Here is a 27,855-nt window from a genome sequence, read left to right on the forward strand (position 1 = left end):
AGAGAATGTGGTTTATTCTAATATTATAAAAGGCTGTAAAAACATTACGTAATAGGTTTGTAGTAGTTGTAGTTGACAATTCTTCTGTGGCTCCAATAACTTGAACCCAAGTTCGATTCCCGAGTAGTCATTTACATTTTTCTGCTCTCATTTTCAGCATTCATATAAATTATTAGTTTATCCTCCCATTGGTTCAGATAGAAATATATACATAGAGAATTTAAATTTGTCTGTTTTCTGGGAATAGAATTGACGATTCCAAGACATGTTTATGATATAGTATGTTATATTAATTTTAATGTGAATATGTATAACCGAGCAAACTACTTCAGTATTTACGTACATTTATGTATTGGAATATGGCCTGTAGATAGAAGTCACATTAAAGGTGTGATATGTCCCCCTGTGTGTCAATAATATATACGCAGTTTATTCTAGTTTGATAGTATAACAGCCAATCACTTATTATTGTCACATTGCAGTATATTGCTAGGTAATTATTAATTACTATGTATTGGATGTTGTGCATGTACTGTTCATTGTTCTGTGTGCTGGCGTACACGAAAATATTCTTTGCTAACTTGCTTGCACTGACATGCAGTGACATTTCCTGTGCTTTTTTGAACACAGTGCTGTTTGGCTCTGGTGTCACTGGCTTCTACTGGAATATCCTTGGTTGTACTGAGCACAAACGCGCACCTTGGTTTTAGAAGTATAATTTGGTGATGTACAATTTAAATCGCAATGTTATATTAGTTGCGTTGTATATCTACCTATCAGTATAAAAATGATAATATATATTTCAGGTTGTTATGTTTATATGTAAAATACGTCATCTGGGAATATATTATAATAATAAATACACTAAAAACAACCGGGGATATGTTATACACAAGCAATATACTCGTAATGTCTGTCTGTCAATGTTTTTATTTAGTTATCACTGTCGTCTGTCTTTCGCCCGTGTGTTAACGTTGTCATTTAAATCTCGTCTTGGTTCCACTTAAAATACATCGACGTGATGCCATCCGTGTTCACGTTATTTTACTAGTATTTTCTGTTTTCACATTTAAAATTACTAGTACGTTGTATGCTGTTATATGTTATACTCATTCAGTAATACGGCTCACGTAATGTGGGCACGGTGGCAAATATTGCGCAATAAACTTCACTTTTAAATTAATACTATAGTATACAGTCCAATAAAAAAAATATTGTACTAGCAAGTCCCCATATAAACTTTAGCTCTAGGCACACATGGAATTATCATCATTATTCATATTGTAGATATAATATTTTCATATGACGCGGATCACATATAATCCTCATCCGATTACAACTTTACTTTCCAATATCCATTTGCTAAGCACGTTTCCATGACGACGGGGGTGACATCGGTGTCAGAAATAGCGAAATATATTTGTAAACATATAATCCAACGTAACTATTCCCCGGTCAAAAAACAACATTGGTCTAAGACTATATGAATACCCTGCAGGAAACTGACTCGCTTGGCATCTTTGATAGTATTCAACCGTGTCCAGACAGATTCTATATCGCTAGACTAGACATGTAAAATACTATTCTCCTAGCGCGACTAACGATCCAGGAACCCAAGGCTAACACATACTGGCAAGTCGCATGAGCGTCGTACCAGTTCTATTCAAAGAGATTTCAAGATGGATCTACATTTATATTGACAAGTTAGATAATGTGCATCGCAATATTTTGAACAAGACACAATTTCAATAGACTGGATACAACAGGAGGTGCATTCTTCAATTATACAATAATTTGAAACAATATTCTACGAGGCAATGGGTTTCTGTAGTTGTTAAGGGGAAGGCGGATTGAGTGATAATATCTAAATCGCCGGCTACTCTTTGATTGAACTTTCTCGTATCAATACATTAACGAGACTTTTGTTTCTCGCCTACACTCAGTGACCTGTGCGGTATGACATGAACACATGGTGATGGCGGGGATCACATCCATTGCTATCCACTTACTCGTCCACTAATTGGTGCTCAATTAGCAGTCCACTCAGCCCAATGCTGGACGAGGTCGAGGCGGCTGTTCGGTTACACTGCGTCGTCTGCATACTAGTATTCATAAAATCTCGTGTGAGTGAAGTACAGTGCATGCGTGGTGGCCCAATAGAAGAGCAGTACAATGCGCGTTATTGACGCACTGCTGAGAGTGAAAGTAGTCAGAAATACAACGTGCTGATCTACAACGTAAACAACTGACAATCTGGTCAAGTGCTATCGATATTATTCTCGGGTGCAACGTCTGCTTCCTTAAGACGGCGGTCATTTAAGGTGAGTGAAACTGTATTACTATATGGAAAACCTGTTCTGTTGTATGACTACTTTTGCGTTTTGAGTCCCTCTGTATTTAACAGTGTACGAACAAAGACATTACGAACGCAGGCCTACCGCACATCGCCTCCGACGAAATCATACTCACTTACCAAGCAACGCTGATTCATTGGAACTTCAACAAATGCGATTTCAAAAGCAATTTCACTCTTGAAACACAATCTCAGTTCTTTCATTTTGGTGTAATAATCTTTCTACTCCAAACATGACATAGTTTATATTATCAATAAATGAGTTTTAATTGGACTTATATCTCTGGCATCGTTAACACGCTCGACGTCTAGAGTCGGGTTTCCCGTATATAGGATGTGTGTTCACCTCGGACGATCCGTCGCGCATGGAGATCCATATTTTGAAAGCTCCTCCATAAACACAATTATTTTTATCCCGTATTTTTAAAATTCCTCGCATGTGTTGCATATATTTGAATGGGATGTGGAATTCTTGCCCTCTCTGATTTAATTCGTAATAAACACAGGAAATTCCCGTGTGTGCTTGGGGTTGAGATATGTGAGTATATTAGAATTCCGCGCTAGATTAATGCTTGTCAGCAGAACAGCGCGTTATCCCCCCCCCCCCCCATTAATTGAGAGTGTTGATATGTAATCCAGCTCTCCAGCATGGCGTACTTTACTTGTCAGCGTTCAATCGAATTATTGGTACCTATTTTGAGCAAAGAATTTCAATACGCGGTATTCAATATACTGAGAGTAACTAATCCAAATCTTTAAAAACGAAAATGTTGCCGGTCACACAACGGAGTACGGGAAAGCTGAGGTAATCTGTTCGTTGTGATTTTGTTGTTAATGAACGTTTATACATAACTGCGCGCGGTGATACGTCTATGGCTTTTTGGGGTCAAACTATCGCGTTATGTTAGTGGTAAATTATATAATATGAATGAATGTCGTGAATGTCTGTGGGCGCCTAATTATTAATTTAGATATCACAGATCATGTTTTCAATACTAGTACTTTGTGTAAACACATAGCATGTCAGATATATATTTATATTAAAATATTTTGTTAGTTGTTTATTTAAGGTGTTCTGCGTGACTCAACTTAAATAAAGAGTAGTTTTGAAGAGTTTTGATTTTATCAAACTAATTTAGAGCACGGAGAGCGATAATTCTCCTGTATATCGAGATCAAATCTTCTTCTTTTCATCACATCTCTAATGATAAATTTCTGACCCTCACGTCCCGTGATTCATTGGTGTGTAAAACAGATCATTCGACGAGATATACACCTTTGTTGTTTGTCACTTTCCCCACGACTCCAGTCTGTTATTTTGAGATTTTTCCTTCAGGGTATTTGACCCTTTGGCCCACCCTGGGCTTGTCTTTCAAATAATGCTTTGATCACATCGTATTTATTTTCAATTCAGTCGATTACAAAAGATGGCTCGTTGGACGAATGTAATCCAGCGACGAAACCAGACGAGTTTGTTTGTGCATAGATACGAACAACACACTGGCGACAGTGTCTACTAAAAAAGAGGGTCACTCTGGGTCATCTATTACGGCAACCACGGCAACAGATGTTTTATATTAAATAAAGTCATGTGGATAGTAAATATATATATATTCGTGGAAATACTGTAAGAATAGAAAGTGACCCACAAATATAAAGCCTAGCTACTAAACCGTTTGCGCGACTCGGAGTTGCATGGTTATTATCTGACGATGTGTTGACCTAACTCTTATTTAGTTGGGTAGTCGGTGACAGGTTGACTGATGATAGAATTAATTGCTTCTTGTATATGTATGTATATATAATCACTTGTTATAATTTTCTGCTGCCCTATTTTGACAGCAATACCTCTTCCATGCAGTCGTGTTATAACGTTCCTTTCCTGAAAATTGGTAACCGGACAAAACACCTTCACGTCCCGGAAATCATAGTACATGTATGTGTGTATGTGTATGTGTGTACTTAAAATCAAAACACAAAATATCCTGATATATTATTTTTTTCTCTACATTGTATCATTTTCGATGACGTGTGTTTAAATCCTAATCGCGTTCAAATAAAGGACTTCAAATTTGTTGCTTACTGTATGTTGAACATGTACTATATTTGAACACAATTAATGTCATTTGCAATCTCACTGTGTTTCCTATGGGGCTTCGTTGTGCCAATAAAGAGGCATTTATCAAATTACATCGTGCTCAAATCAAATGTTTTGCGGTAGCCATCAGCGAGGTATCCTAAAGTGGCCACAGTTTACGACCGTGTGCTCCACAACATATCTAGAAATATGTCGCATAATACAGTGTTATGTCGTTGTTTCGAGATACCGCTCAGAGCATTCAATGCTGATATAAGCGCATGTTTATAATACTGAAGACAAAAAGAAAAAAAAAATGCTTCGCTATTCTTTGAAATTCATGGAACGCGGCATTCATAAGAACGACACAGACAATTGCGATCAGTATGCTTGACATCGAGGGCTTTCATTTCCAGCAATACGGTTGGTATCCGATTACCTATTTGCTTATCTTAAAAAATACGATGACGTCACTAGAGTGAGTGTGTTACATCTTCACTGAGAGTCAGAGTCACATGTCACGAAGTTTAGGAATAAGCATATCATCACATGGCACAGTCCCCATCCGCGTATGTTAAACAAGGCATGTGAGAGATACTAATATATTTCTGAAACCACATTTGCTGAAACAAAATGGCCACCAGTCAACCATTTTGAATCCGATTTAAAACACATAATGACAACGCATCAATATATCATTATGTTAATCATTCTATGTACGTACAAAGTTTTAACAAATTTTGTTTATGCATAACCAAGATCTAAATCCGAGACGGTGGAAATGCTTGATATTGGTGATATTTTAGCTTTGATATTTACATCATTTGATCATCTTGAGTTGAATCCTGAGTGTGGCACGATGTGTGAACATGATCGGTTAAGAATATGGCACTGAGACAGAAACGTTAGACACAATGGCATGCATCAAGGTCCCATCATGTCCAATATATGTATGTACCAAGTTTAAACGAAATCTGCCCATACGAGATATGGTTCAGCAATGACAGAAATGCTTGAGGAATTATTGATAACAAAATTGGCCGCTTTTCAGCGATTTTAAATCGTCTCACGAAACGAATGTAAAAAGAATGATGAATGTGTTATGTGTTAACATGAACCATAGAGATATGGACGGTCGTACTCAAAGTTTGTTTGTTAAAAAGGATGTCTTTCTACATACTATTTTTTATTGTGTAAATAACAGTAACTGGCAACCACTTGTAAGATGTTGATACATGATTTGTCGAAGGTCAAACTCATTGCCAGTCACTACCATCCACCTCACTCATTCACCATGCCTTTGGTTGTATCTCAGACAATACAATATTGGTTGTCTGAGATTGTATGGTCAACAAACTGTGAACTGTGCGCACTTACGCTTGTTGAACTCTGATTGTACATATAATATATTTCAGGTGTTTTTCAATATTATAATAACAGTACCATCTGACACATGTAAAACCACAAAACTAGGCGTAACAGGTGATACATTCAAGTTATCTCTGCGACTATCATCTACATCACAAAAGTACAAGATATATATGAAATTTGATAAATAAAATTATTTAGGTTTTATACTTTCCAATGTGTCCTATTTATTGATTACTAATATAATATTTTAGGTCTCAATGTAGTATTGTGGACGTTATCACCTTATCCTTCTTGCCGCAACAACCAGCCACGGTGATTGGATGTTGTTTCAACTATATTAAAAGAACATGAAACAATACACAGTTAACAAAGAGCGGGGAAGTTGGTCTTTTGTATTCTCACAATCGGGGTACAGATCGCTATATAAATCACCACTAGTTATTTCTCATATAGATACGGGACAATCGTTTGAATAATCACGTGATACTCATCCCATGCTGATATGACGTGAATGCAAACTAATACTTTGTATTGGTCGTATACACAAGTAGTATTGATTTCATAAAATAAATGCGCATGCGCTAGGATTGGAGGTACGTGCAGAGATACGTGCAGTACAGTACCACCTCTAAAAAATAATTAAAGCTTAGAAACGTCTCAGTTTGTACTCGTTGATCTGCGCAACAGTCAAAGTCGCCAGCTTTGTTTATTTGACACACAAGTCATATACTAGTATCTAGCGCTTGCGTGGCGCGACGACTACCGCCCTTTAAATTAAGTTTGTAGCAAGAGAATGATTACGGTTTTATTTGGTCATTGTTCACTGAATTCTTATATAATATACCGGTAACTAAAAATGGCAACACAACTTCAGGCTACTGTTTGTGTGGGTTATGTTCCCGGGGAGGGGCTATTTGGCTGGTGCGAGTCAAGGGCGGTTACGTATGTGCGTTCTAAGTTTAGCGGAGAAAGGGAGAAAGGAGTATACTTTTCAAAGTAAGCACGTTTCGAAAACCAAAAAAGTGGTACTTTTTAAAACCCTGACAGATGTTTACTTTGATCCAAACACATCAAATGCACAGAGTCGTTCGAGCAGAATGGGAAGACAGAGTATTTTGATTTGTTTTCATAAGACCGGATTTTATCAAAAAGAGGGTAGCATTGTCTTTCAAAGTCAGTGAAGGGTTGTTTTTTTATTTTGCAGATCACTCATAAGACATACCCAATAGCGGCGGCACGGGGGGGGGGGGTCGCCCTCGAAATGATGTTGGGGCGTCGCTCCTCCAAAATCAAGCTGAAACCCTTTGTGACAGCAAAATGTTTCCTTCAAATTGCAGGAAATTGCGTTTCAGAAGGTCTAGATTTCAAAATGTTTAAGGGGAACATGCCCCCGGACCCCATGATGAGATTGGTGAGCAGATCTCGCCCCCAATGCAAAATGTCGTGCCGCCGCCTCTTCTACCTATACCAGCCATATCCCTCGCTTACGTGTGTAGACTGAGTAGCTTGTTCCAGCCCCGTGGCTCAAAGCAGAAAACACTGTTATAATATATAATAACAATGCCACAATAATGGCATGAAAACTTTGGCAGCCTGGTCGAGACAAGCAAGTCGTATGTACCATGTATGTACCTTCCGTAAGAATACTCGTGATTGAAAGGTATATCCATTCTTAGACATCGAGACATCGACGAAAATGTGATAATTCAGTTCGTAAATTTAAAAGGAAATCAGAAACGTGATTATCATTTCAATTCCATTTTTTCTTTATACAATATTCCATCCACATATGATACTGCGAGGAATTGTAATACAGTTTACCGGGTTACCATGGTGCTTAGAATGGCATTCACTAATGCATGATGCAGCATCGTCACCATGCAATCGACGTATGTTGACACTCAAAAGAAGTAAACGTGTTATCTTTAAAAATACATTCAGAACTCGTACATGTGTCAACACCGTCCAAAAATAGAATCGACAAGTCACCCAAAGACTGGTATGTCAATGATAGAGCCATGCATTACTCGTCCATTTGAAATGGAGTGTATTAGATGCAATCACACGTGGGTATATGATGTGCTGTGTATTACATAGGAACGCAGAGAAAAAAATAACAACAAAACAGTAAAACCCTTATATGGTCCAATGGCAGGATGTATATTCTGTCAGAGCAGCGTGTCTAATCTATGTTTAATACAATGTAACTTTAAAAATAAACTACAGGAAACGTGTGGTATTCTAACGACTCTCGTAATGCACAAATATAGATTTTAATGGTGTGCCGGAACGTTTTTATCTCCCATGTTCAATTGAGTCTGTTCTTCTGTTTGGAATCCCCAGTAAAATCTCTCTGAGGACTCAAGTGTCCTGGTTTCGGTTTACATTGCGTGGCTTTACTTCGAATACTCGAACCACCACCATTATTCAATTTTGTCACGTTTTCAGATTTCATTATTGATATCATATTTGTGCCATTGCAAAGTCATGTGGCGTGTACCACTAAGCACAGGATAATCCCCGCTGTCTACGTTGATCTGCATTTGCCTTTTTTTGTCATTGAAAATCACCTTCTAATACAATAATGCCTCGGTACACGCAGAGATGACGGACCAACGCATTCACGCCGTGACCAGACCCGCGGGAGACGGGACATTCTTTCATTCGTAGGGTGTCATGGCAACAAATCACTTCATCGGAGCAGAGTGAAGGAAGGAAATATAGAATGTATGTCTTTCGCCACGAGATGGCGCAGTAACATCAGTTCGTATTTTGAAGTTGGAATTCTTCAGTTTAATTAGTTTTTTTAAAGTACACTATTATGGTAATGATATTTGTGTTTGAAATAAATCTAAATTTGTTACTATGCTAGAATTCCGTTACCTTGTTAGGGGATCGTTCTAGTAAGCGGATGACAATACCTCCAACATGCAGCTTTCATGGTGGGTATAAACACACGAATGTTTTTGTGTGCATTGTTGGTATTATGAACATCGATCTATGCTACTTCGATCTATCTAAGTTAATTAAGAAGACCAATTTTTTAAGTTGGCCATGACGTGTGATGACATATATATTATTTGAATGTATCTCATGGGCGTAATGTTATTCTCAACAAACATGTTTCTAAAAAAAATCAATCGGTAAAATCGGTACACGATCGGTTATTCAATCACAGCACCGCCTCACAATTGATTAGACCAAACAATACAAACCAAATCGCACCATTTAATTGTTACAATACAATAAGTTTACTCAAACCCATTGTTATATGTGTCAACAGTTGTCTTTTGTTTGTTTCATCAGGACTTATTTTACTTCCTATCGTTTTAACGATGACTGTACTTTGCACAGATCTGTAGTTTTATAGGGTGTTAACGAGTAATTCATAATCACACTATTACCATAAAACGGGATCTATTTTTTATCACCTTTACAGCAGTATTGAAAACAACCACGATTTTCCCACGCGGCCGTGGGATAACATACCTGTGACAAATGTATTGTGCAATATCTCGACTTTTCAATTTAATTTGAACGAAGTTCCACCATATGATGTACATGTGCACGTTACTGAATCACACAGAAGTGGTATTATCTCGAGAAGCGTTATCATAAACCACCTGTATTTAGATCCAGATAAATTGATTGTACGTAGTGTAGGGCGTTTGATTTCCAATGCCACGTTCAAATTAAATTGAAAAAAAAATATATTTTTTTTTTATCATGGACATACACGTAACTACATCATCGTACTATATAACTAGTAGTATAGTGCTCTGTTAACTTCAAGCCACTTATTAAAACAGCTTCATGATTGAAGTGGACACAATTGAGTGATCGTGGCCATAGACTAAGGTGTCGTAAGACAAAACAAAGACAACAATATCATCGATTACGATTTGTAGTTCTGGTGTGTAAGTGAATTCTTTTGTGCGAGGCCCAGGCATTTTCGATTCACGTCATGTACAGGGGAGGAGATTTCTCATGGATTATTCGATTTCGTTCCCGTGACGGACACACCCCCAAGTTCTCAACAACAAAGATATGTTGATATAATTTGCATGTTGTCTACACAACTAATTATGCCATTGTTGAGCAGGTTTGAAGAACAGACTGGTCGCGTCTATTCAGATGCAGAGGGAGTGGAAGGTTGAAGGTTTGATGGGGACAAGCATCGGAAACGAAAACGTCTCGTTGCTTCACCCAGTTTTAACTTATGATACAACCTTGTATTGTGCCGATTTCCTAACGAATGATGGTAACAAATACCATATATATTACACGGGAATTATCCGTCACCCCTTTGGCGTTGCTTTTACAGACAATGGTATAATCCGATTCAAGTACCCGGCTCTACGAGAAAGAGGCAGGCAGGAGGTAGGGCTGTACAGTTACCACCAGCCCCAAAACTGAAGGCAAGACGATACGGCACAGTACTGTCTGTCTCCACAGAACAACACCAAAAGTATCATTGCCCAGTCACTGATCGCAATTCGCTTCATTGTCTCACAAAAAAGGTAAGAACTCATTTATATTGCAATTTTATCGTCACTCACCTAGGGGGATTAGTTGCTTGTGTTTGTGGAATGTTTAATAGTTTCTTTTTATCGGTTTTACCTGTATAGTATATTGCAGTTAATGGGTGGAAATAGTAACACATTACAAATGTTGAAGTACCCGTTCACAACATTACATTGTAAGTGCTTTTTAGAATTCATCAATAGCAATGAATGACCTATCAGCATTGTCCTTGAGGTAAAGTTCGCATCGTTTTTGCGTAACGCTCGACACACATTTATTCTAATTAGCAGAAACTTTGCAAAACAAATAAACAAACAAATAGATTATGCATGCCCGGGCACGTTTTTACACGGACAGTGTTGACTATCAGGACCAGGGTCACGGACTGTTGTGCCATCCAGATCCGCGGTCTCCGTAGTGGCGTTCATAGATCGATGTGTCCCCCCCTGTGGTGGTTAGCGCGGCGGTATAACCCGTTAGGCGTAATGTTTATCAGTTATGTTGTGGCGCGCTCAGCTCTACTCGAGGTTTCATATCCGAGGTTATTGGACAAACCATGGATGTAAACTAAAACACGGCAGTATTTGTAGTTAGTAAGTATTTCCCTGATTTGTGCTGAAAGATATGTGTTTGGATGTTTGCAGCATTGTCAAAAACACTGACAGACAACCTAAGAGTGGCAACACGTGGTTGCAGCCCGACCAGTTATCTTCTATGGTTAATCACGAAAATAACTCTACCGCATCCTTAAAATACACGCTGATCACGAAGATAAAGCAAAAGCGTATAAATCTATATTGATATAGCGGGATCCTATAGACCGCGATATCCGCGATAGTACTCCCATTGACCCTGGCCAGTTATCGGTTGTATTAGATACGCTATGCATTCATGATGGTTCTGTCCTTGTTAGAGCACAAACATATTTGTAAGATCTAGTTTAGATATGAAGTCCGTCCTACTCTCGGCAATCTGATTATACCTTGAAACACTGTATTTAAGAATCGGACGTCCCCAGGGTACTTCAATGTTGACCGCAATTATTTGTCGACATTGGTGTGAACATATCGTTTACAACTTTCAGACGGGTTCTATTATTTAATTACTTGATTTATTGTTTCGCCATCTGTGCGAAACACTACCCTGCCAGTCGTGTTTACTCGTCTGCCAGTAAACGGCAGATTTTAACGTCAAAAAGACTTTGACCGCTCGGTCATCCACATTTAATAACGACCTTGGAAACGACGACCTTAGAATTCCTGTCGAGTAATTGGCTTCTTTTCACAAGAGGAGATACCAATATGAAATCTATCATCAATACAATGAAATAAAATCTCATCTCATCGTGACGTCATAGACCAGGAAACGAACAGTCCGCTCTGACAGACATGTTCACTTCACACCACAACTGAAAATAACTATGCCGTGGAAATATTATGTCACTTATCACATCACAGATAAAATCTGCATATACTTAGATTCAAAATAATTACATGCATTTGAATATATTGATTCAACAATCAAGCGTACGTTATAATGAATCCCGTGACCATGGTAACTATTTCGTCACCCATAATGTCACTAACAGCAATATTATAATATATTTATAGTTCTGACCGCAAATAAACTTTGAAAGAATACCTACAATACTATGATCTCGGATATATAATTCGCCAATATCGTGACATTTTTTGTATTGAAAGCAGTCGAAGTTTCAGGTTTGTAGTTAATACCAATACACAAATAGATTGAAATTGCATGCATATTCAACAGTCCATTCATAAAGTCAACTACGACGAGAATTGATTGAATCATGATGGACACACGCGAACGCACACAGACTGGCTAACAACAGCAGCATCAGTGACTATTTCAAAGGGCGGTGGTCGTCTCACCGCGTCCTGTTCGATATGGGACTCATAGCGACGTATACAACGCGTTTAAAATACATTGTTTATTTACATGAAAATCGAACACGCGATGCGCGACGACCACCGCGCTTTAAGTACTAGTATATCACGCCATGCTCATTAGTACAAAACTGCTTTATAACATTCAACTATTAGATGTGTGTTTGGTTCGCTACTGGTCTATTGTAGGGGGTACTCAAGGACATATATCATATAGGAAACCCTGAGAGAGGTCACCGCCTCGAGATAAGCTTTTAGGTAATACGGCGAATATGGTCTTTATATCATTGGCTGGTATGGCTCGTTGTTTAGTCTGTTCTACTCCCTCTCAGTTTTCAAGATTTCTATTACGTCGTCGCATACTTTTTATTGTCGTGTATCGTCAACTGGGGTTATCTATGCTAATGGCGGACACACAGGTCAGCTTAGATGAGACGATTGTGTCATCATCACCATCGTAATATCGTCAGTAGTGCATTGTGTTAGATTAAACCGTGGAATTATTTTTCTCAGTGAATCGGCTTTTTCAAGTTTGAAACGTTTGTTCCCGCTTGGGATACAAGATTGAACCTGGGGAACATGACAAGAATGTTGAAAGAAACCGTATCCCACATGAAACACGTTTTCATACTATGTCGGTTCTCTTGTAAAAGCAACTGAAATATCCATTGAATGAAGACAAGTTTTCCGGGCATATTTCAGTAAAGGGCAGTTCTCCCTAGCAAGATTTATCGCCAACCTCATTTACTCACATATACTATTTCGACCGTTGGCAGGCATGGTCGTTGACCCCCTGTGTTTGTTGAATCAGGGTAGTAACTGATACTGTAGCTGGCATGACATCGAATTTCACTTGATGTCGGAACTCCGGAAATCTAAAAATAAAATAAACGAACGATTATTTTTTGTTATTTAATATACATTTTAGTATGAATTAATGTCATTGCTCCGAAAATCGCAGTACAAAATACACACAGAACAAGGACAACGAGTATTTGTTATTTCATATACATTTTAGTTTGCATCCCTGAATATTTAATATACGTATCCTGATGAATTCTTCAATTAGTAGGAAACATTACGTTTCTGTGAGTGATGTGTCATGATTTAGTAAATCGGGATAACGAGTACATATTGTTTAATACACGTTGATTCGATAAGAAGTCCCTAAATGCCAACTCAATAAAGCTGTGTACGTTTTATCATGGAACTAGGGGTTTATAGTTCCATGGTTTTATTGAGTTGGTCATTGATTGTTTCTTCCCCTCCTTGAGACCGCGATGTCTTTATTTGACAACGCGAACATTGTCGACGTATTTGCGATTCCGATCAAGACGATCGACAAGCGATAATGGGTTTCAGGATTAGAATTTAGCGTGTACCTGTTAAAAGTTGCGTCCTATTGTCACACCGCGAGTGCCGTTCAAATACCGATAGCTGAGACGTATGTCTACCTATACACCGTGAGAATGTGCCAATCGGCAACATGTGCCAGTCGATTAACTTCAAGTTGAAAAACAGAACTTCCTCAAAACAGAAGAGTGAATTCGAAAACAATGACCCTTCAAATTCTAACATTATAAATATGATTATAAAGAATATGTTTACAGCGTCTTGACGATTCGCCGCACGGTTGCATGTATGCCCCTATCTACACATCATTTGCATTAACATAAAAGTGAAATAAACAAACCAGTTTTGCTTTCAGAGGATGTTTTTGATGGCCGGCTTTTATGCTTAGTGTACACGTATTTTCTCGTGTTTATAGTTGTGGACATTGAGGGCGGTTGTCGCATTGCAGCCACACATACTAAGTAGTGTACACGTGGCTGCACAATATCAGTAACTTGTTTGCAAAATTCGTGAGTATATCTACTAAAACAATACCTCATATGATCAAATCCGGATTTGTAATTTCGGATACTTAATTTCTCACATTTTGTGACACATTTAATACTAGCAACGAAGTTCTCACTCGTGATGGATCGTCGTGCGAAATATCTCGCCATACGAACGACGGTACAATTTCTGTAACCCCCATCAGCAATGGGTCTGTCCTCACTAAACCGCAAGACCTTGACCGATGAAAATATAAAAAGCTAACTTCACATTTACACGTTATATATCTCCGACCCGTGACTAATTATCCATCATCAATTTTCTGTGACGATATGTAAATGTGTAGCTCTAATGGTGTAGTAAGTGTGTCCACGCCCATCGTATGTGTGGTACGTTTGCTGGGAAATCTCTCGGCACTCTTCTTCCCACACTTTGTTTATGTTAAATCACTGAGCAATATGTTTCCTATCTATTTACACAACGTTGTTAGCTTTTAGCGAGTTGGCGTGATTTGTTATACTATTTATTGTTTTTAAAAGTGCTCGAAATAACAGGATCGGGCTGAGCGATGATGACAAAACGGCGTATGGGAATTGTTGTTTTTTCAAAATACAATTTGTGAGCTACGTCCCGGCGTTCAGAACTACTAGTATGTAGGGCCTCCACATGGGTAAAAAACGAAGTGCGAAGTACCCGTTTTAAAAGGTGTAAAAATCGAAGTGATGCTTTTTAAAAACTGTAAAAAAACGAAGTGAAAATCTTATAAAAATTGTAAAAGTGACCTGTTTGAGTTATAGAAAGTGAATATCGATGTGATTATTTTATAAAATTAGGAAACTGAAGTGAATTTCTTATAAATATGGACGCGATACAAATATCATACATGGCATATATTGCCGAACATCGCCGGCTTCGCTGATTCTTGCACAACAAAATCTTGCTTGGTAATAAAAGGGACTAAAAGCGTAATATGTTACCCGCATCTTTATTCGCTTGTCAAATGACGGTCAAGTACCCTACACCAATCAGAATGCATGTAATGAAGAAGCTCTGACGTCTAATGCGATTGCGCATGTCTGTTAAGTCTAAAACGGAACAATTTTGCAGACGAGCTGGTGCTCGGAACGACTGACGAGCACTGACAGTACTGCATAACTACGCATAAAAAGGTTAGTTTACTGATTTTGTTTACCCTTTTTGCTGTTTATTTCCTCAGCCATGTGTTTGAGTTGGTCTGTAAAACTGGACAGGGCCTGTGATTTGGCAAATCGGGCGAGAGAAAAATCGATCGCCTGACCAAAAAAATAAACACTGCTTTAACGGTCTTTAAAAACAAATATGCCGAACGTTTATGGTACAAATGATTACAGTTGTTCCCCCACTGTTTAGTAGAGCTCACTGGCGACGACATCCATAATCATAGGCAACATGACTGCCCCACATGGCCGATGCATGAATGATGGAGAGGTGAAAAGCAAAACTGCCTGCTATCCGTGTTGTACAAATCGCCCACTGTGATTGGTCGTTATTTTCATCCTTGGCATCACAGAACGAATCAGCTTGCATGTTATACGGTTACATTACAGTTTGCAGACATCCCAAATGACCGGTTGTGTTTCTGTTTACCGTGAAATTCATGTTTGGCCATATGAAATAAACGCTTGTCACTGAATAATGCCATCTGGCCATGGGTTTAATACAGTATACAATGCCATGACAACTGGGTAATTAGGTAGGGTTTTCATTTTAATTTGTTTTTCATTGCACTCTTTGGTGATTAATACAATAATCGTAATAATGTATAATCATAGTCGAACTTCAAATCCAAGTTGGTTTTAATGATAGATTTTTACAAAATGACAAAGTCAATAGACAGTAGGCAGTAAATAGACAGTAAAATTAATTAAAATTAATCACAGCTCTGTCGGAATGAGCATAGCTAATTTGCATAAAATAAAAAAAAAAACTGCTAATTTGCCTAAAATAAGTGTTTGGATTTGCTCGAAAATATGGTTAGGTAGGTTTACCGAAAACAAGCAATTTTTGTTCTTTTTGCCTTGTGCATTACATATGATTGGGGGGAAAGTTAGGGGGGTCTTTTGAGGCAAACATTGAGGTGAAAATGATGTTTTGTCTCGTATTTGGATATGCATGTACTAACTAAGACAACTTATTTACACACTCAGGTGATGTTTTGGTGATGATCTGTGCACTTTTAGGTGGTATTTTTCAGCCATCAAATATTTATTTCAGTCAACAAGAGCGTGCATAAGGAGTGTATTAAAAGTTTCCCAATATTGGACAGGGGACTGTAACATTATATTAATACATATAATGTGTAATTTCAGGCTAAGTATGGATGAAGAAAATAACCAAAGAAGTAGGAGGAAGAAAAAAGAAACACCACCACCATAGGAGTCACAAGCACAGCCAGCACAGTTCAAGGTCCTCTCTTGCAAGCCATAAAATACAGCTGTAGAAACCGAAACATTGTGTTCCTATTGTGCTATATATTGTCTGTCTAATAACCAGTTATTTACATCTTGTGACCATTTGTAGATTATATTTTAAATAGGTGGTTCCAAAGTTTTAAGGTAGTGAGAAGGGAAATACAAGTTATAGTTTAATTGAGATTAGGACTTTCCTCGCCAGTTACTAAGCATGTAGTTATGGCAATGTATATGTTTTCAGAAAGCTGAGATATAGCAGAATACGATCATGTATGTCCCGTGAACCTCCTAAATATAGAGTTTTTTTGCGGGATTGGCCGTTTCTTGGTGTTCCTTTTTTCTATGTTTCTCACTGTTGCTTTATAAGATAATGATCTTTGAAAATTCGTCTCGAAATTTTTATGTGCCTCATAGTTCTGGAGATAAAATCTGTTGAACTTTATATACTAAATTTTCATGTTCTCAAGGCCGTAACTCAACATCAAGGGCTCACATAAACATCCATGAGACATCATATTTGAGCCCATTTTGTGGCGAATAGATTGTGGAATTTGTACATCGTTCGCTCAGAGAAAAGTGTTAAAAGATGACATCTTCAATAGTTATGATAGTCAAAAATTAGTTTCCATAAAAACTCAATAAAATGTTTCTTCGAATTTGGCCACTTATAAACAGCTAAGTAATTACCAAATGCTTACCATTCCCATCATACTTTATAAATATACAAGTATCAGATCTGCGAGGACAGTTATATCGTGAAAACATGGTTGGTTGTTTCTTAAAAGTGTGTGGTAACTTGAACAAAATGGCGTACCGCGCAATTATTTTGTCAAGCCCGTTGTTATGTTAAACAGCGTCAACTGTACAATCGGTTCTCTAAATACAGGGCGGGCCATCATGACAGCATATATTTACTTACGGGATATACATGCCTTTAAGTACAGATATGTTTGCATATCTTTCTGCCTATGGAGAGTGTACTCTTATCGGATTCGTTATAATCAATTATTTCCAAGTCAGCACTGTTTTTTCCTCCTGATGAAAAACGAAATGTAGCGTTGGCCATGCTCACAGAGAACCACTAGCGGGATAGTATTGAAGAGTGGTTCCAGACAGAGGAGGCGGTAATTCCATGTAACTACTAAATTTACGCATTGCGCAATGACCCTTTCCAATGCCATGAGCTGCGATCACCAACTTACGATTTACATCAAAAGAAATGTCCACTCCTTTTTGACGCCGGGAAAAATGTCAGTCATAGAGTTGCATTTTGGATTCATGCACTTATAGTAAAAATGGCTCCCCCAGCCATGGTGGATGTTCGTGTTTGCAGCCAAAACGACATTCCCCTTTTTACAATAATGACACATCAATATTTCACTGCCAATTTTATTTACAGACTGTAATTCTACCATTAACCAGTGTCTGTATCTAGGATTTCTATCTCGATGCCGTCGTTGTCTGAACTGTCGGTGTCACCGTGACAATCACTCAGAACTTTTGTTGTAACTGTCGACAGGCTCTTCTTCAAACCACTCTGCGGGCTGACTATAATATGAGCCCAGGTCACTTTCATTTATGTTTACTACCAACTACATTTTTTGGGAATAAACTTAAATTACGCACCAAATGCATTGCGCACAGTAAATTTGGACCAAAGATAAAGTACACAATATAATGTTTTTTTCTAGTTTTTACCCTCTCGCTACCTTAAGTACTCCTTGGTGAGCCCAATTACACAACAAGTTTTTATGATATGTTTTTTTTTTAATTTGGACTTTGAAACATATATTTTTGGTGTTTTTTTGTCATTTTTGGTCAAAATTAATATTTTGTACCTTTGTGAGCTTGATTACATGAAAGGTTTTGATGCAGTGTATTTGAGAGTAATATATCTTATAAAGCCACATGAGATTCAGTGCTGATTAAAATTTGGGCTTTGAAATATGTATTTTTGGTGCGTTTTTTGTCAGTTTTTGTCAAAATTGATATTTAGGACTTGTGTGAGCTTAACTACAGTAAAAGATTTGATGCAATGTATTTGAGAGTGATAGCTCTTATTGAGCATCTGATTATAAATTGGGCTTTCAAACATGTATATTTGGGGAATATATTGTCAAAAACAATTTTGGTCAACCTCAGATATAAATACATGTAGACTACAAATGTAATTCCCTGGGGACACAAAATTATAAAACAGTATCAAGTGTTGAAACTTGCAGTTGAGTAGGTCAGTTTCAAGTTTCTTCTTCTGTAACATGACTCCAGGATATTTCTACCGATTTAAGCTTGTCATGTCACTGAATTAGTTTATTGCACTATCATATTCTTGTTTTGAAATTTTTTATAAATATTAATGATTATTGATAGTATTACTTGCCAACTCAGAATATCAATCAACTACGGCATGGCTATAATAGTGTCTCTATGTTTACAACATTTCATCCTGCTTTAAAACAGAAAGTAACATGAAAAATGTTGTTTATGTAAACAATTATATATATAATTGATAAATAAATAAACAATAAATGATTGCATCATGATAAATGTCTATTGTATGCATTTGTTTCCGAACTTTAAAGATGATATTACTAGTCTATTTGCAGGGAAAGAGTTTATAATATGCTTCTCATTTACCAGCAGTCATACAAATGAAATACATGTAGTCACATATCTTTGGTCCAATCATGAACTCCTGCACATGCATCATTTCCTCAATATGAGATGTATGTGCTTAAGATGACAAAAAACAATATATAGCTGAGTTATGACTGGATGCACAGAAGGTATATTGTATATGCCGTTTTTTTGACTACTGATAATTCAAATCGGGGACTAACAGAAACAGCAGTACTATCTATAGTGCTTTATTAGTATGAAAATTGTTCACCCTGATAACATCTGTAATGAAATAAATCATTGTATCTGAAATGCAAAGTTTCTAGTTACTGAGTAATATTAATTAGTACAATAATTGAATGCTTATATAAAGTGAAGTGAAGAATATTTATGTTATAAAAAATGAAGTGAATTGATTTTTTTTTATAAAATGTGAAGAGTGAAACTGCAGAAACCCATAAAAAGTGAAGTGGGAAGAAGCCATATTATTTTTTACCCATGTGGAGGCCCTATGTACAATCGAATCGAGCGGCACGGTAGTAGCGCCATCTATGGTGGCAATACACAAGCCCGTCGTTTAGATCAGCACAACCCAAATGTGTATGTTATCGCCATGCTAAACATGCTACGGTATATACACAGATGACTTTACTGGCACCACGCGTTTCGCTTTTCACAAATTATAACCGGATTTTTCTTTATTTATTTATTTATTTGTTTGTTTATTTATTCAGAGCCACGCGGTTGCTACAAGTGACATTAGCTGTGTGTTCTAACGTTGGAAAAGGTAAGCATAATTTTGCCATAATATACAATATATTCAAACCATCCCATAGCTTCCAGGTCTAAAACAAACCATCTTAACTTTGGTAAAATAAAAAAATATATATATGAAAATTAAATAAAAATATAATTACGAATTATTATAACAATAACTCATAAAACTAATTTCCACTTTCAATCACATTATTTCAGACCTCCTTATCTGTTAGTAATAAAATTTATTGTAGGTCAGGAAGTCCCGTACATATTTTGCGTCGAGTGTTTACACCGTATATAAGCAAGGGTACTAACATTCGACGACTTATCATTGCGTCTGGGATACAATATAAAATGGTTGTTTATCGTGGCTCGGTAATTGATACTAATTCGCCAGTCACTTCAAGATAGTAGTTCTCTCAGACAATCACTGGCGGAGTTTGTTAACTTCGGTGAGTTACTTTTGTCTCTAGAGGCATTCATTTCATCGACCAGTGCACATACATCCTTCCATTTCGGCGGTATTATTTGCTTCGAACATTTAATGTTAGTTACGGGTGCTCAAACTGAAATTAACCGATTTTAACCCCAAACTTACAAAATCCTTAAACACTCCATGCAGTAAATATCAATAGAGTTAGTACTATTCGTGTATATTCGAGTCTATACTCTCGCGTATATTCGACGTTTGGCGTTGGCGCGAGGGACAAATGTTTAATCGTTATGTGAGCTACGTTCCTAAATAACGGCAAATGGTCGACAACGAAAGAACCGCATGATGACGAAAAGATTGCTCTGTGCCCTTATGATCCGACTTGAAGTGCTCGAAGTTATACACTCAAAACATCTGGATATCTATTTCAGAAATGATCGTTAGTAACCGTGTTAAGAATTGCTAGTATTGGGTAGACAGTACAGTTGTGTCCATTGTTGGGAGACCCGTAGAGCTCATTATGCTGTATAATTTATAGGGAGCCCATTCATAAATACGTTGGTTTGCCAGACAAATTGGCCATATACTTTATCGATTTCACGCATGTAATTACACAATCAAGTCACATTCTTTGGAAACACTGAACAACCCGTATAATATATTAATAGACGAGACGTTGTTGATAATAACGTTTGGATTGTAATGTCATTCGAATTTGGACAATCACGTCTAGCTGGTATATGTTGGCGCCATTTTCATAATTAATTCACCACACGTCTGTCGTCTGCCAATCGAAGTATATTTCATGTTTTTTCGTCTGTGAACTTCTGTTTTTACAGCTACTGTGAAGTGGTGCACCCAGTCAGGATGAAGCTGTGAAGGTTTTTGTAATTATAGGCATAGAAGTTGAAAGAAGAGTATCAATTTCCCGCCAGTGAGACATCTTCACCCCGAGGTGCAAGACTTATCTTTATTTGGCCCATTTGGCCTGCAGTTAGCAGGCTATCGACCCCATATCTGTTGATGTGCCACTCACAGACTGACTACCAACAACCGATCTAAACCTTTGAACAGATGAACACGCTGACGGAGTTTGTTCTGAGAACGATTGGTCTGTTTTTTATCCTACCGGCAGTTGTTTAACGTCCGACCTTCCAAAGACTCCTCAAACCACCCGTACTCAGTGCTTTTGACGGGGGAGTTAAATTTACCCATGGGACGGTTGAAAGAACCCAACAATAATATAAGAGACATGAGCCTACAGAGATCTCCGCCGACGAACGGGAAACATGGCGAAGTTAAGCTCGTGGTGCTGGGAAGGACAGCTGTCGGCAAATCTGGTAAGGATATCATGTTTTTTTTTAGTTCAGACGGTTTTTTCCTGAGAGGGTACTGGTACTTTGTGTTGAGAATGTTTTATCAGTGAGATATCAATTAACCATGGGTTGGGATTCACCTGTAGCTATATGCACTGAATTTAGTGCACAGACCATTGCCCGTATATGTACATGTACTCTTTCAACTACAGAACTGTGTGTCGTGTTTGTGTAGTATATATAAGAACACAATATGGCCCAGACTTGCATACAGTCTCTGTTTGTTTGTTTGTAAAATATATTTATAAAAAATATAAACAAAAAACAAAAAAAAAACAAAACTGTGAGCTGGATGCAAGTCTACAGATATTCCGGGGATTCGGCGACTAGAGATAGCTATTTTTCACGAATATCCCCTATATATGCCGCCAATGTACAGTAGGTCTATTGTCAGCGACTCCTTTTAAAGTTTACCAAACAATATTGGACATTTCGAAAAAATGATTACAAAACATTCTTTTCAGGCTGTGAGGCCAAAACATGTTGTTTTGATTATTTTTTTATCGGTTCAGAACATTCTTAGACGAATCAAGATAATTACTAACTCAGTTGAAATAATTGCACGAATATCGAATCACGACATTCATTTTTAGTAGAAACCTCGGACACAAACTCGCAAGCATACACTGAAAATAATATGAAAGAGAATAATGTCATAATTAGATACATTCACATTGTACACTATTACGCAGGCACGACACCCAATCGTCACGTTTCATAGAAAATTCAAAATCCCGTAATGTAATATGCTCTGGCAAATATTGTTCAAAGGTCGTATCGACCTCAACGCCCCCTTCAGCAACGTCCACTTCATCAATCATATTGCATTCCCATTTTGCTCTATAAACAGGCACTTGTATAGTGATAAAAATACATGTACATATTGAGACAGTCAGACGCGATGTGAGACATCCATACCGTACACAACTAAAGGTCAAGTTGAACGCATGTCAGTATTATTGAACTTGACTGATGCGCCCCATGTAATCTCAGGACATATCCATATCATTAGCTAATTATATATCTATTATGTGTTTCAGGATATCAATGTGAAATAAATAAAATGATAAAACAACACTGAAAAACACAAACATGCCGAACATTATATTTTTAGAAACACAGGCGTCGTACATCATTTCGTTTTACGGTGCGGTTCACGTACTGGTATGTCGTGTCTCTTAGATGCAGTAACAAATACGCGATACGTCGTCTTTTGTTACAGGCTGTGAAATATTTCGTTTCTGTAATTACAACTGGAGTATTATTTAGTTAAATCAATTAAATCATGTCCGCTTGTACGGATTCCCATATTGTCGATCACGAACGTTGACAAAAACCCAGCAAGCAATCTATATGACGTGAATAAAAAATGCTTTGAATTCGCGGCATGTATAATTGCTACATCGACATCGCTAGAAATTACCATGTTCAGAGCTTAGCATGGTATGCATAATGCTGTTCAAAATTACAGCCGAGTCGAGCCCGGTAGACGATTATTATTGTCAGTATTTTCTATGAGCACAGGAACGTTACTCCTATCAGAGTTACCATAAAAAAGGAACTGTGTGATACCATTGAAATTGTGCAGTGATTGGACAATGCGTTGTCCCGTGGAATCATCTAAAATTACGAGATAGAATACCAATATGACGTCACTATTAGAAGAATCTTGCATAACACACAAAACCAATAATGATCCCAAGATACATCGGATACATATTAAATTAGCGCTGTACTGGTCAAACATCCAGAGAAGCATAATTTAAGAATAAGTTTAAAAAAGATGTTCTGCGTGCGTGTTTCAATGTACTGTTAACACCGCTTTACAATTAACCGAATGCGGACTCAACTGCATTCAATATATGCCGCTTTCTATCGTCTCTGCCAGTTGTTAGTATACTATATGTTGTATATTTAAGAATCTGTAAATAGTTTTGACACAGTAATAATGATGATTTATTGATTTCCTAAAAATCTGCTTTAGATCAAGGTTGTTTTTATTTCCGTTTCAACAAATTCTGCGCATTCAAGTTACAAAATAAACAGTTTTGATGAATTTGTTTTGAAGTCGCTAAAGACTGTGTTACATAATAAATAAACGAGGGTGGCATACCACTTTTAACGCATGTGTAGCTTCATCAGGGCTTACTTGTATATTTCATCAGTGGCATAGTGGACACTTATGAAAATAACTTGACTTGATTCAAGGCCACCGAATATACGAGCAAATATACCAAAAATAAAATCAGTTTATTTTTGTGTTTCATCTGATTCCAATGATAACATCTTCTACAGTAACCAGTCGAATTTCAAACCGATGTTTCAACGTTGTTGTAGCATGACACCTTGACCTAAATACACAGTCTGCCAGTCCACCTGCACTCCCATACATTTTTAAGATAGAAGCCTGCTTATAAATTCCATTATGTTGTTCACTGAGGATATCAACGTTTAGTAATGCCGTATATTGAAATGAAATAACGCTTTATCATTTTGTCGTATTTGGAGTTCACTAAACATGTAACATTTTATCTGAGGTCAGCGTTATGAATTAGGTCATCAAAAACATATCACCCTATCACAAACATGCATTATTGAACCAGAAATAAACTTTCAAAAAAACAGACTGTCAAGTCATAATGGTGCATACAACATGTGCGCAAGAGTGTGAAACAGCGGAATCTGAAATTATTGACCGGAAAATATCCACAGTAAACGAACAACTTCTACGTCGAGTATAATATCATGATGTATCTTTTGCAGTAGGGTAAAGTTACGCTAAAGCAAACTAAGGGAGTCGTGAGTTCGAGTGGCCTGACAGTAAAAGCACAATAAAACACACTCCTTACGATCTATGTGCGAGGCTAACACAGTCTGTCGAGACGTTAACGAAATAAATTAAATGGTTGACGCTCGTTGGGAGTACGTGAGCTTTGCTATAACAATCGTAAACATATGGATTGTGTCAGTGGCAGTAGGCGCCGTTAAGGGCCTACTTTTACGATCTACAAATGTTTTCTACAGTCTACTTTCTTGTTTAATTGTACATGTTTTAAGACATTTAAATATGAAAATAGCTCTGTATCGAGTAGTACTAGTGATTCCCGATATCCACTTAGCCTTATCAGACGCTGCAAGGTTAATACAGTTTATAGCTGATAAAACACTATGAAGGCTATAATTTATTGAGCAATAACTTTATAAATCGCTAAATACCTGTTTAATGACCTTGGCGCGAAGCTACCCCTGCCACTAAATATTTGTTTCGTATATATAGGGACTATAACCCCACTTGCGTATTTTCGTATAATACGTGTCGGCACGTAACATAAATGGATTCATTCCATTCCAAATTACACAAAGTAGAATAGCAAACTTGCCATTCATTCGCAATTGTTTGATTGCACTCGCTTCACAATTTCTCACCCACACACTGCATGCCCCGTTAGGTAATCTACGTAAGCCATTTTGTCGACACTTTTACTTGCTCAGTTTATTACCTTTAAATTACACACTCACATTTTATCAAGATAACAAAATGGGCGATTTCAGCACGTGAAAAGGCCAATTCAAAAGAATAAATTTGCGCGATAATAGATAAATCAACACAATAAGCCATAAAATGCCTCAAAATGCGACTGATTCAAATGGCATGTACCAACTATTCCTTCCTGGAGAGTGGGGTTCCGACTGATGGTGGGAGGGATTGGGAGTTGGTGCACACGACTTGTGGATGTCCTTGAAATATGATTACGTGATTAATCGGAATAATCTTGACATATCGACCGCATGATATATGGTATAGAAATTAATGTGCCAAATGTATATAATAAATTGTTTCTTATCTTTTTTTTTTTTGGTTTTGCAGCCACGGTTGTCAGGTTTCTCACGAGGAGATTTATTTGGGAATACGACCCTACACTCGGTAAGTCAATAACAGTATAGTCAATTCATTCTGAAAAGATCACTTCACACAACAATTGCAAGATAAAGAGGATCTTAATCATGCGAAGTTATACAACCATGTTTTCGCCATAGTTTGTCTCCGAGCAACACAAAAAAAGACGACAATCTGCGTCAGCATTACGTCATTATAAAAGTTCACACATGAGAATAACATTTCTACGTCCAGGTGCGTCCGGTGAGGAATATGAAAACGAGTAATAATATATTGCAGATGGAATTTTGATTATAGGAAGTGACGTCAAAGTGCGTCAATGGAGGTCAAAATCAAGATATCGCCTTTATTACATGTCTTATCTGTTTTATGGACCGATGTTTTGTTTGATAAGAAATATGTGATTGTTATTTAAGAGACTGGCAGAAAATAATCTTGTTGTTCATAAATTGTATTTTTTTTTTAGAATTTACATACAGACACCAGGTGACTATTGACGAAGAGCCCATCACCATGGAAATACTAGATACCGCTGGACAGGTGAATATTAATGGATATTTAAGAATAAATAAGTGTTTTTATGTATCAAATAAATAACGACTTTGAAAATTTCGTTTCACGTGTGGTTCACACAAGGCAAATACTTAAACCAAGTATTAAATCACCATAGTTAAACCACGGCACCGAGATTCCGTGCTGCTCAATATCTTACAGAAAATGTGACAGTTTCAGTAATATGGGCCGTATGAACAAAGGCTCAATTTTTTTTTGACAGTTCTCAACATTTCCCGTAATCTAATGTGAATGGCCATAATTCATTGCAGCTTCGGAAACGTTACTTATTGTAATATGCTCATTAAGCTTTGATCACAAATAAAATCATCAGAGATTTTCTGACTGTCGATACTTTAAAACGAAATACTGTAATTATTTAAATGAAATGTGCGAAATGAAGCCGAACTCTTTATGTCTATTGCTAATCCAAATAATATGAACAATTCAGTTCGTTGTGTATGTGCAGTTTCCAATGCTGTCAAATAGTGAGCAGTTTAGAAAATATATGACAATAAAGCAAAATTTAAAGGGCGGCAGTCGTCGCGCTGCGCATGTGTGACATTTGTGTTGATAAACATTGATTTTCCCACAATCCAATGCGCTCTTTGACCTGGGCGCGAGTTGGACTAATTACCGCCAGTGACTCCTTCGATACCTTCCAAAATACCTAATTAAAGCATGGTAACGTCTCAGTTTGTACTCCTTGATCTGCGCAACAGTCAAAATCGCCATCATTGTGTATATGAGACCCATATACTATTATCTCGTGCATACGTGGCGCGATGATTACCTTTAAATTGAAATTAAAAACGTAATCGAAAATAATTGACACAAGCTATATTAGTACATGATACATGGCCTGTCTTGGAGTAGTTTAATTCAAATTTTTAATTATTCGAATAATGAGTACCATTTTCAAAATATATATTTTGTATTTTATGCGCAGGAGAATAACATTCACAGAGAAGGTCACGTGAGATGGGGAGATGGTTTTCTTGTCGTATACAGTGTGAATGACCGACAGAGCTTCGTCGATGTTGGACATATAAAGGATTATCTCGACGAAATTAAAAAGCACAGGAACGTTTCCATGGTAATTGTCGCAAACAAATCGGACTTGGAGCACGAACGAGTTGTGAGCACGGAGGAAGGGGAGAAACTTGCTACGGATCTTGCATGTGCGTTCTTTGAAACCTCAGCATGTGACGGCGATGAACAGATACGAGAAGCCTTCCACGAACTGTATCGGGAGGTTCGAAGGAGAAAAGCCCTGGAAGGAAAACAGCGACGACGAAGCTCATCTCAGCAGGTTAAACAAGTGATTAACAAGATGCTGAACAAAATAAACAGCAATCACAGGACATAACGAAAAACTTAGTTATATGTCGCCGCCAACGTCCAGTTTAAGAACATTTATATCTTTAACACCATGAGTGAAAAAATGCTACATTGTGAACATATCGCTTAAATGACGTGGTCATATCGAGGTAACATATCAGATGATGATATGACGTAATTCACACAGATGCATTTCTGTCACGTGGGTCATATTGTGAATATTTAGCACGAACTTGTTGTTTAGACATCAAATTGTCGATTAGACATTCATCACAATTATCACGTCTAAATACAAATGCTGCTCTGTTGGACCACTGTTGTCAGAGCACGAGGAAAATAGGCTGTATCACGTG

General features: G+C 37.4%; 1 protein-coding gene and 1 long non-coding RNA gene across 2 annotated transcripts; both read left to right on the forward strand.

Annotated features, from left to right (window-relative positions):
• Window positions 1-15,130: 15,130 nt before the first annotated feature.
• LOC146750885 (uncharacterized) lies at window positions 15,131-16,955 on the forward strand. The gene is made up of 2 exons (XR_014928623.1): window positions 15,131-15,243; window positions 16,423-16,955. It is a non-coding gene; the product is annotated as an uncharacterized LOC146750885 (long non-coding RNA).
• Window positions 16,956-21,444: 4,489 nt separating this feature from the next.
• LOC100376631 (ras-related and estrogen-regulated growth inhibitor-like) lies at window positions 21,445-27,665 on the forward strand. Its single transcript, XM_006819106.3, has 4 exons — window positions 21,445-21,675; window positions 25,580-25,636; window positions 26,076-26,149; window positions 27,111-27,665. Exons 1-4 carry the CDS (start codon window positions 21,549-21,551, stop codon window positions 27,528-27,530), a joined length of 678 nt encoding a protein of 225 aa, XP_006819169.1. The 5' UTR covers window positions 21,445-21,548; the 3' UTR covers window positions 27,531-27,665.
• Window positions 27,666-27,855: the final 190 nt, after the last annotated feature.

Source organism: Saccoglossus kowalevskii, chromosome 1 (assembly GCF_978046115.1).
Source record: "Saccoglossus kowalevskii chromosome 1, keSacKowa6.1, whole genome shotgun sequence".
NCBI classification, from domain to species: Eukaryota; Metazoa; Hemichordata; class Enteropneusta; family Harrimaniidae; genus Saccoglossus; species Saccoglossus kowalevskii.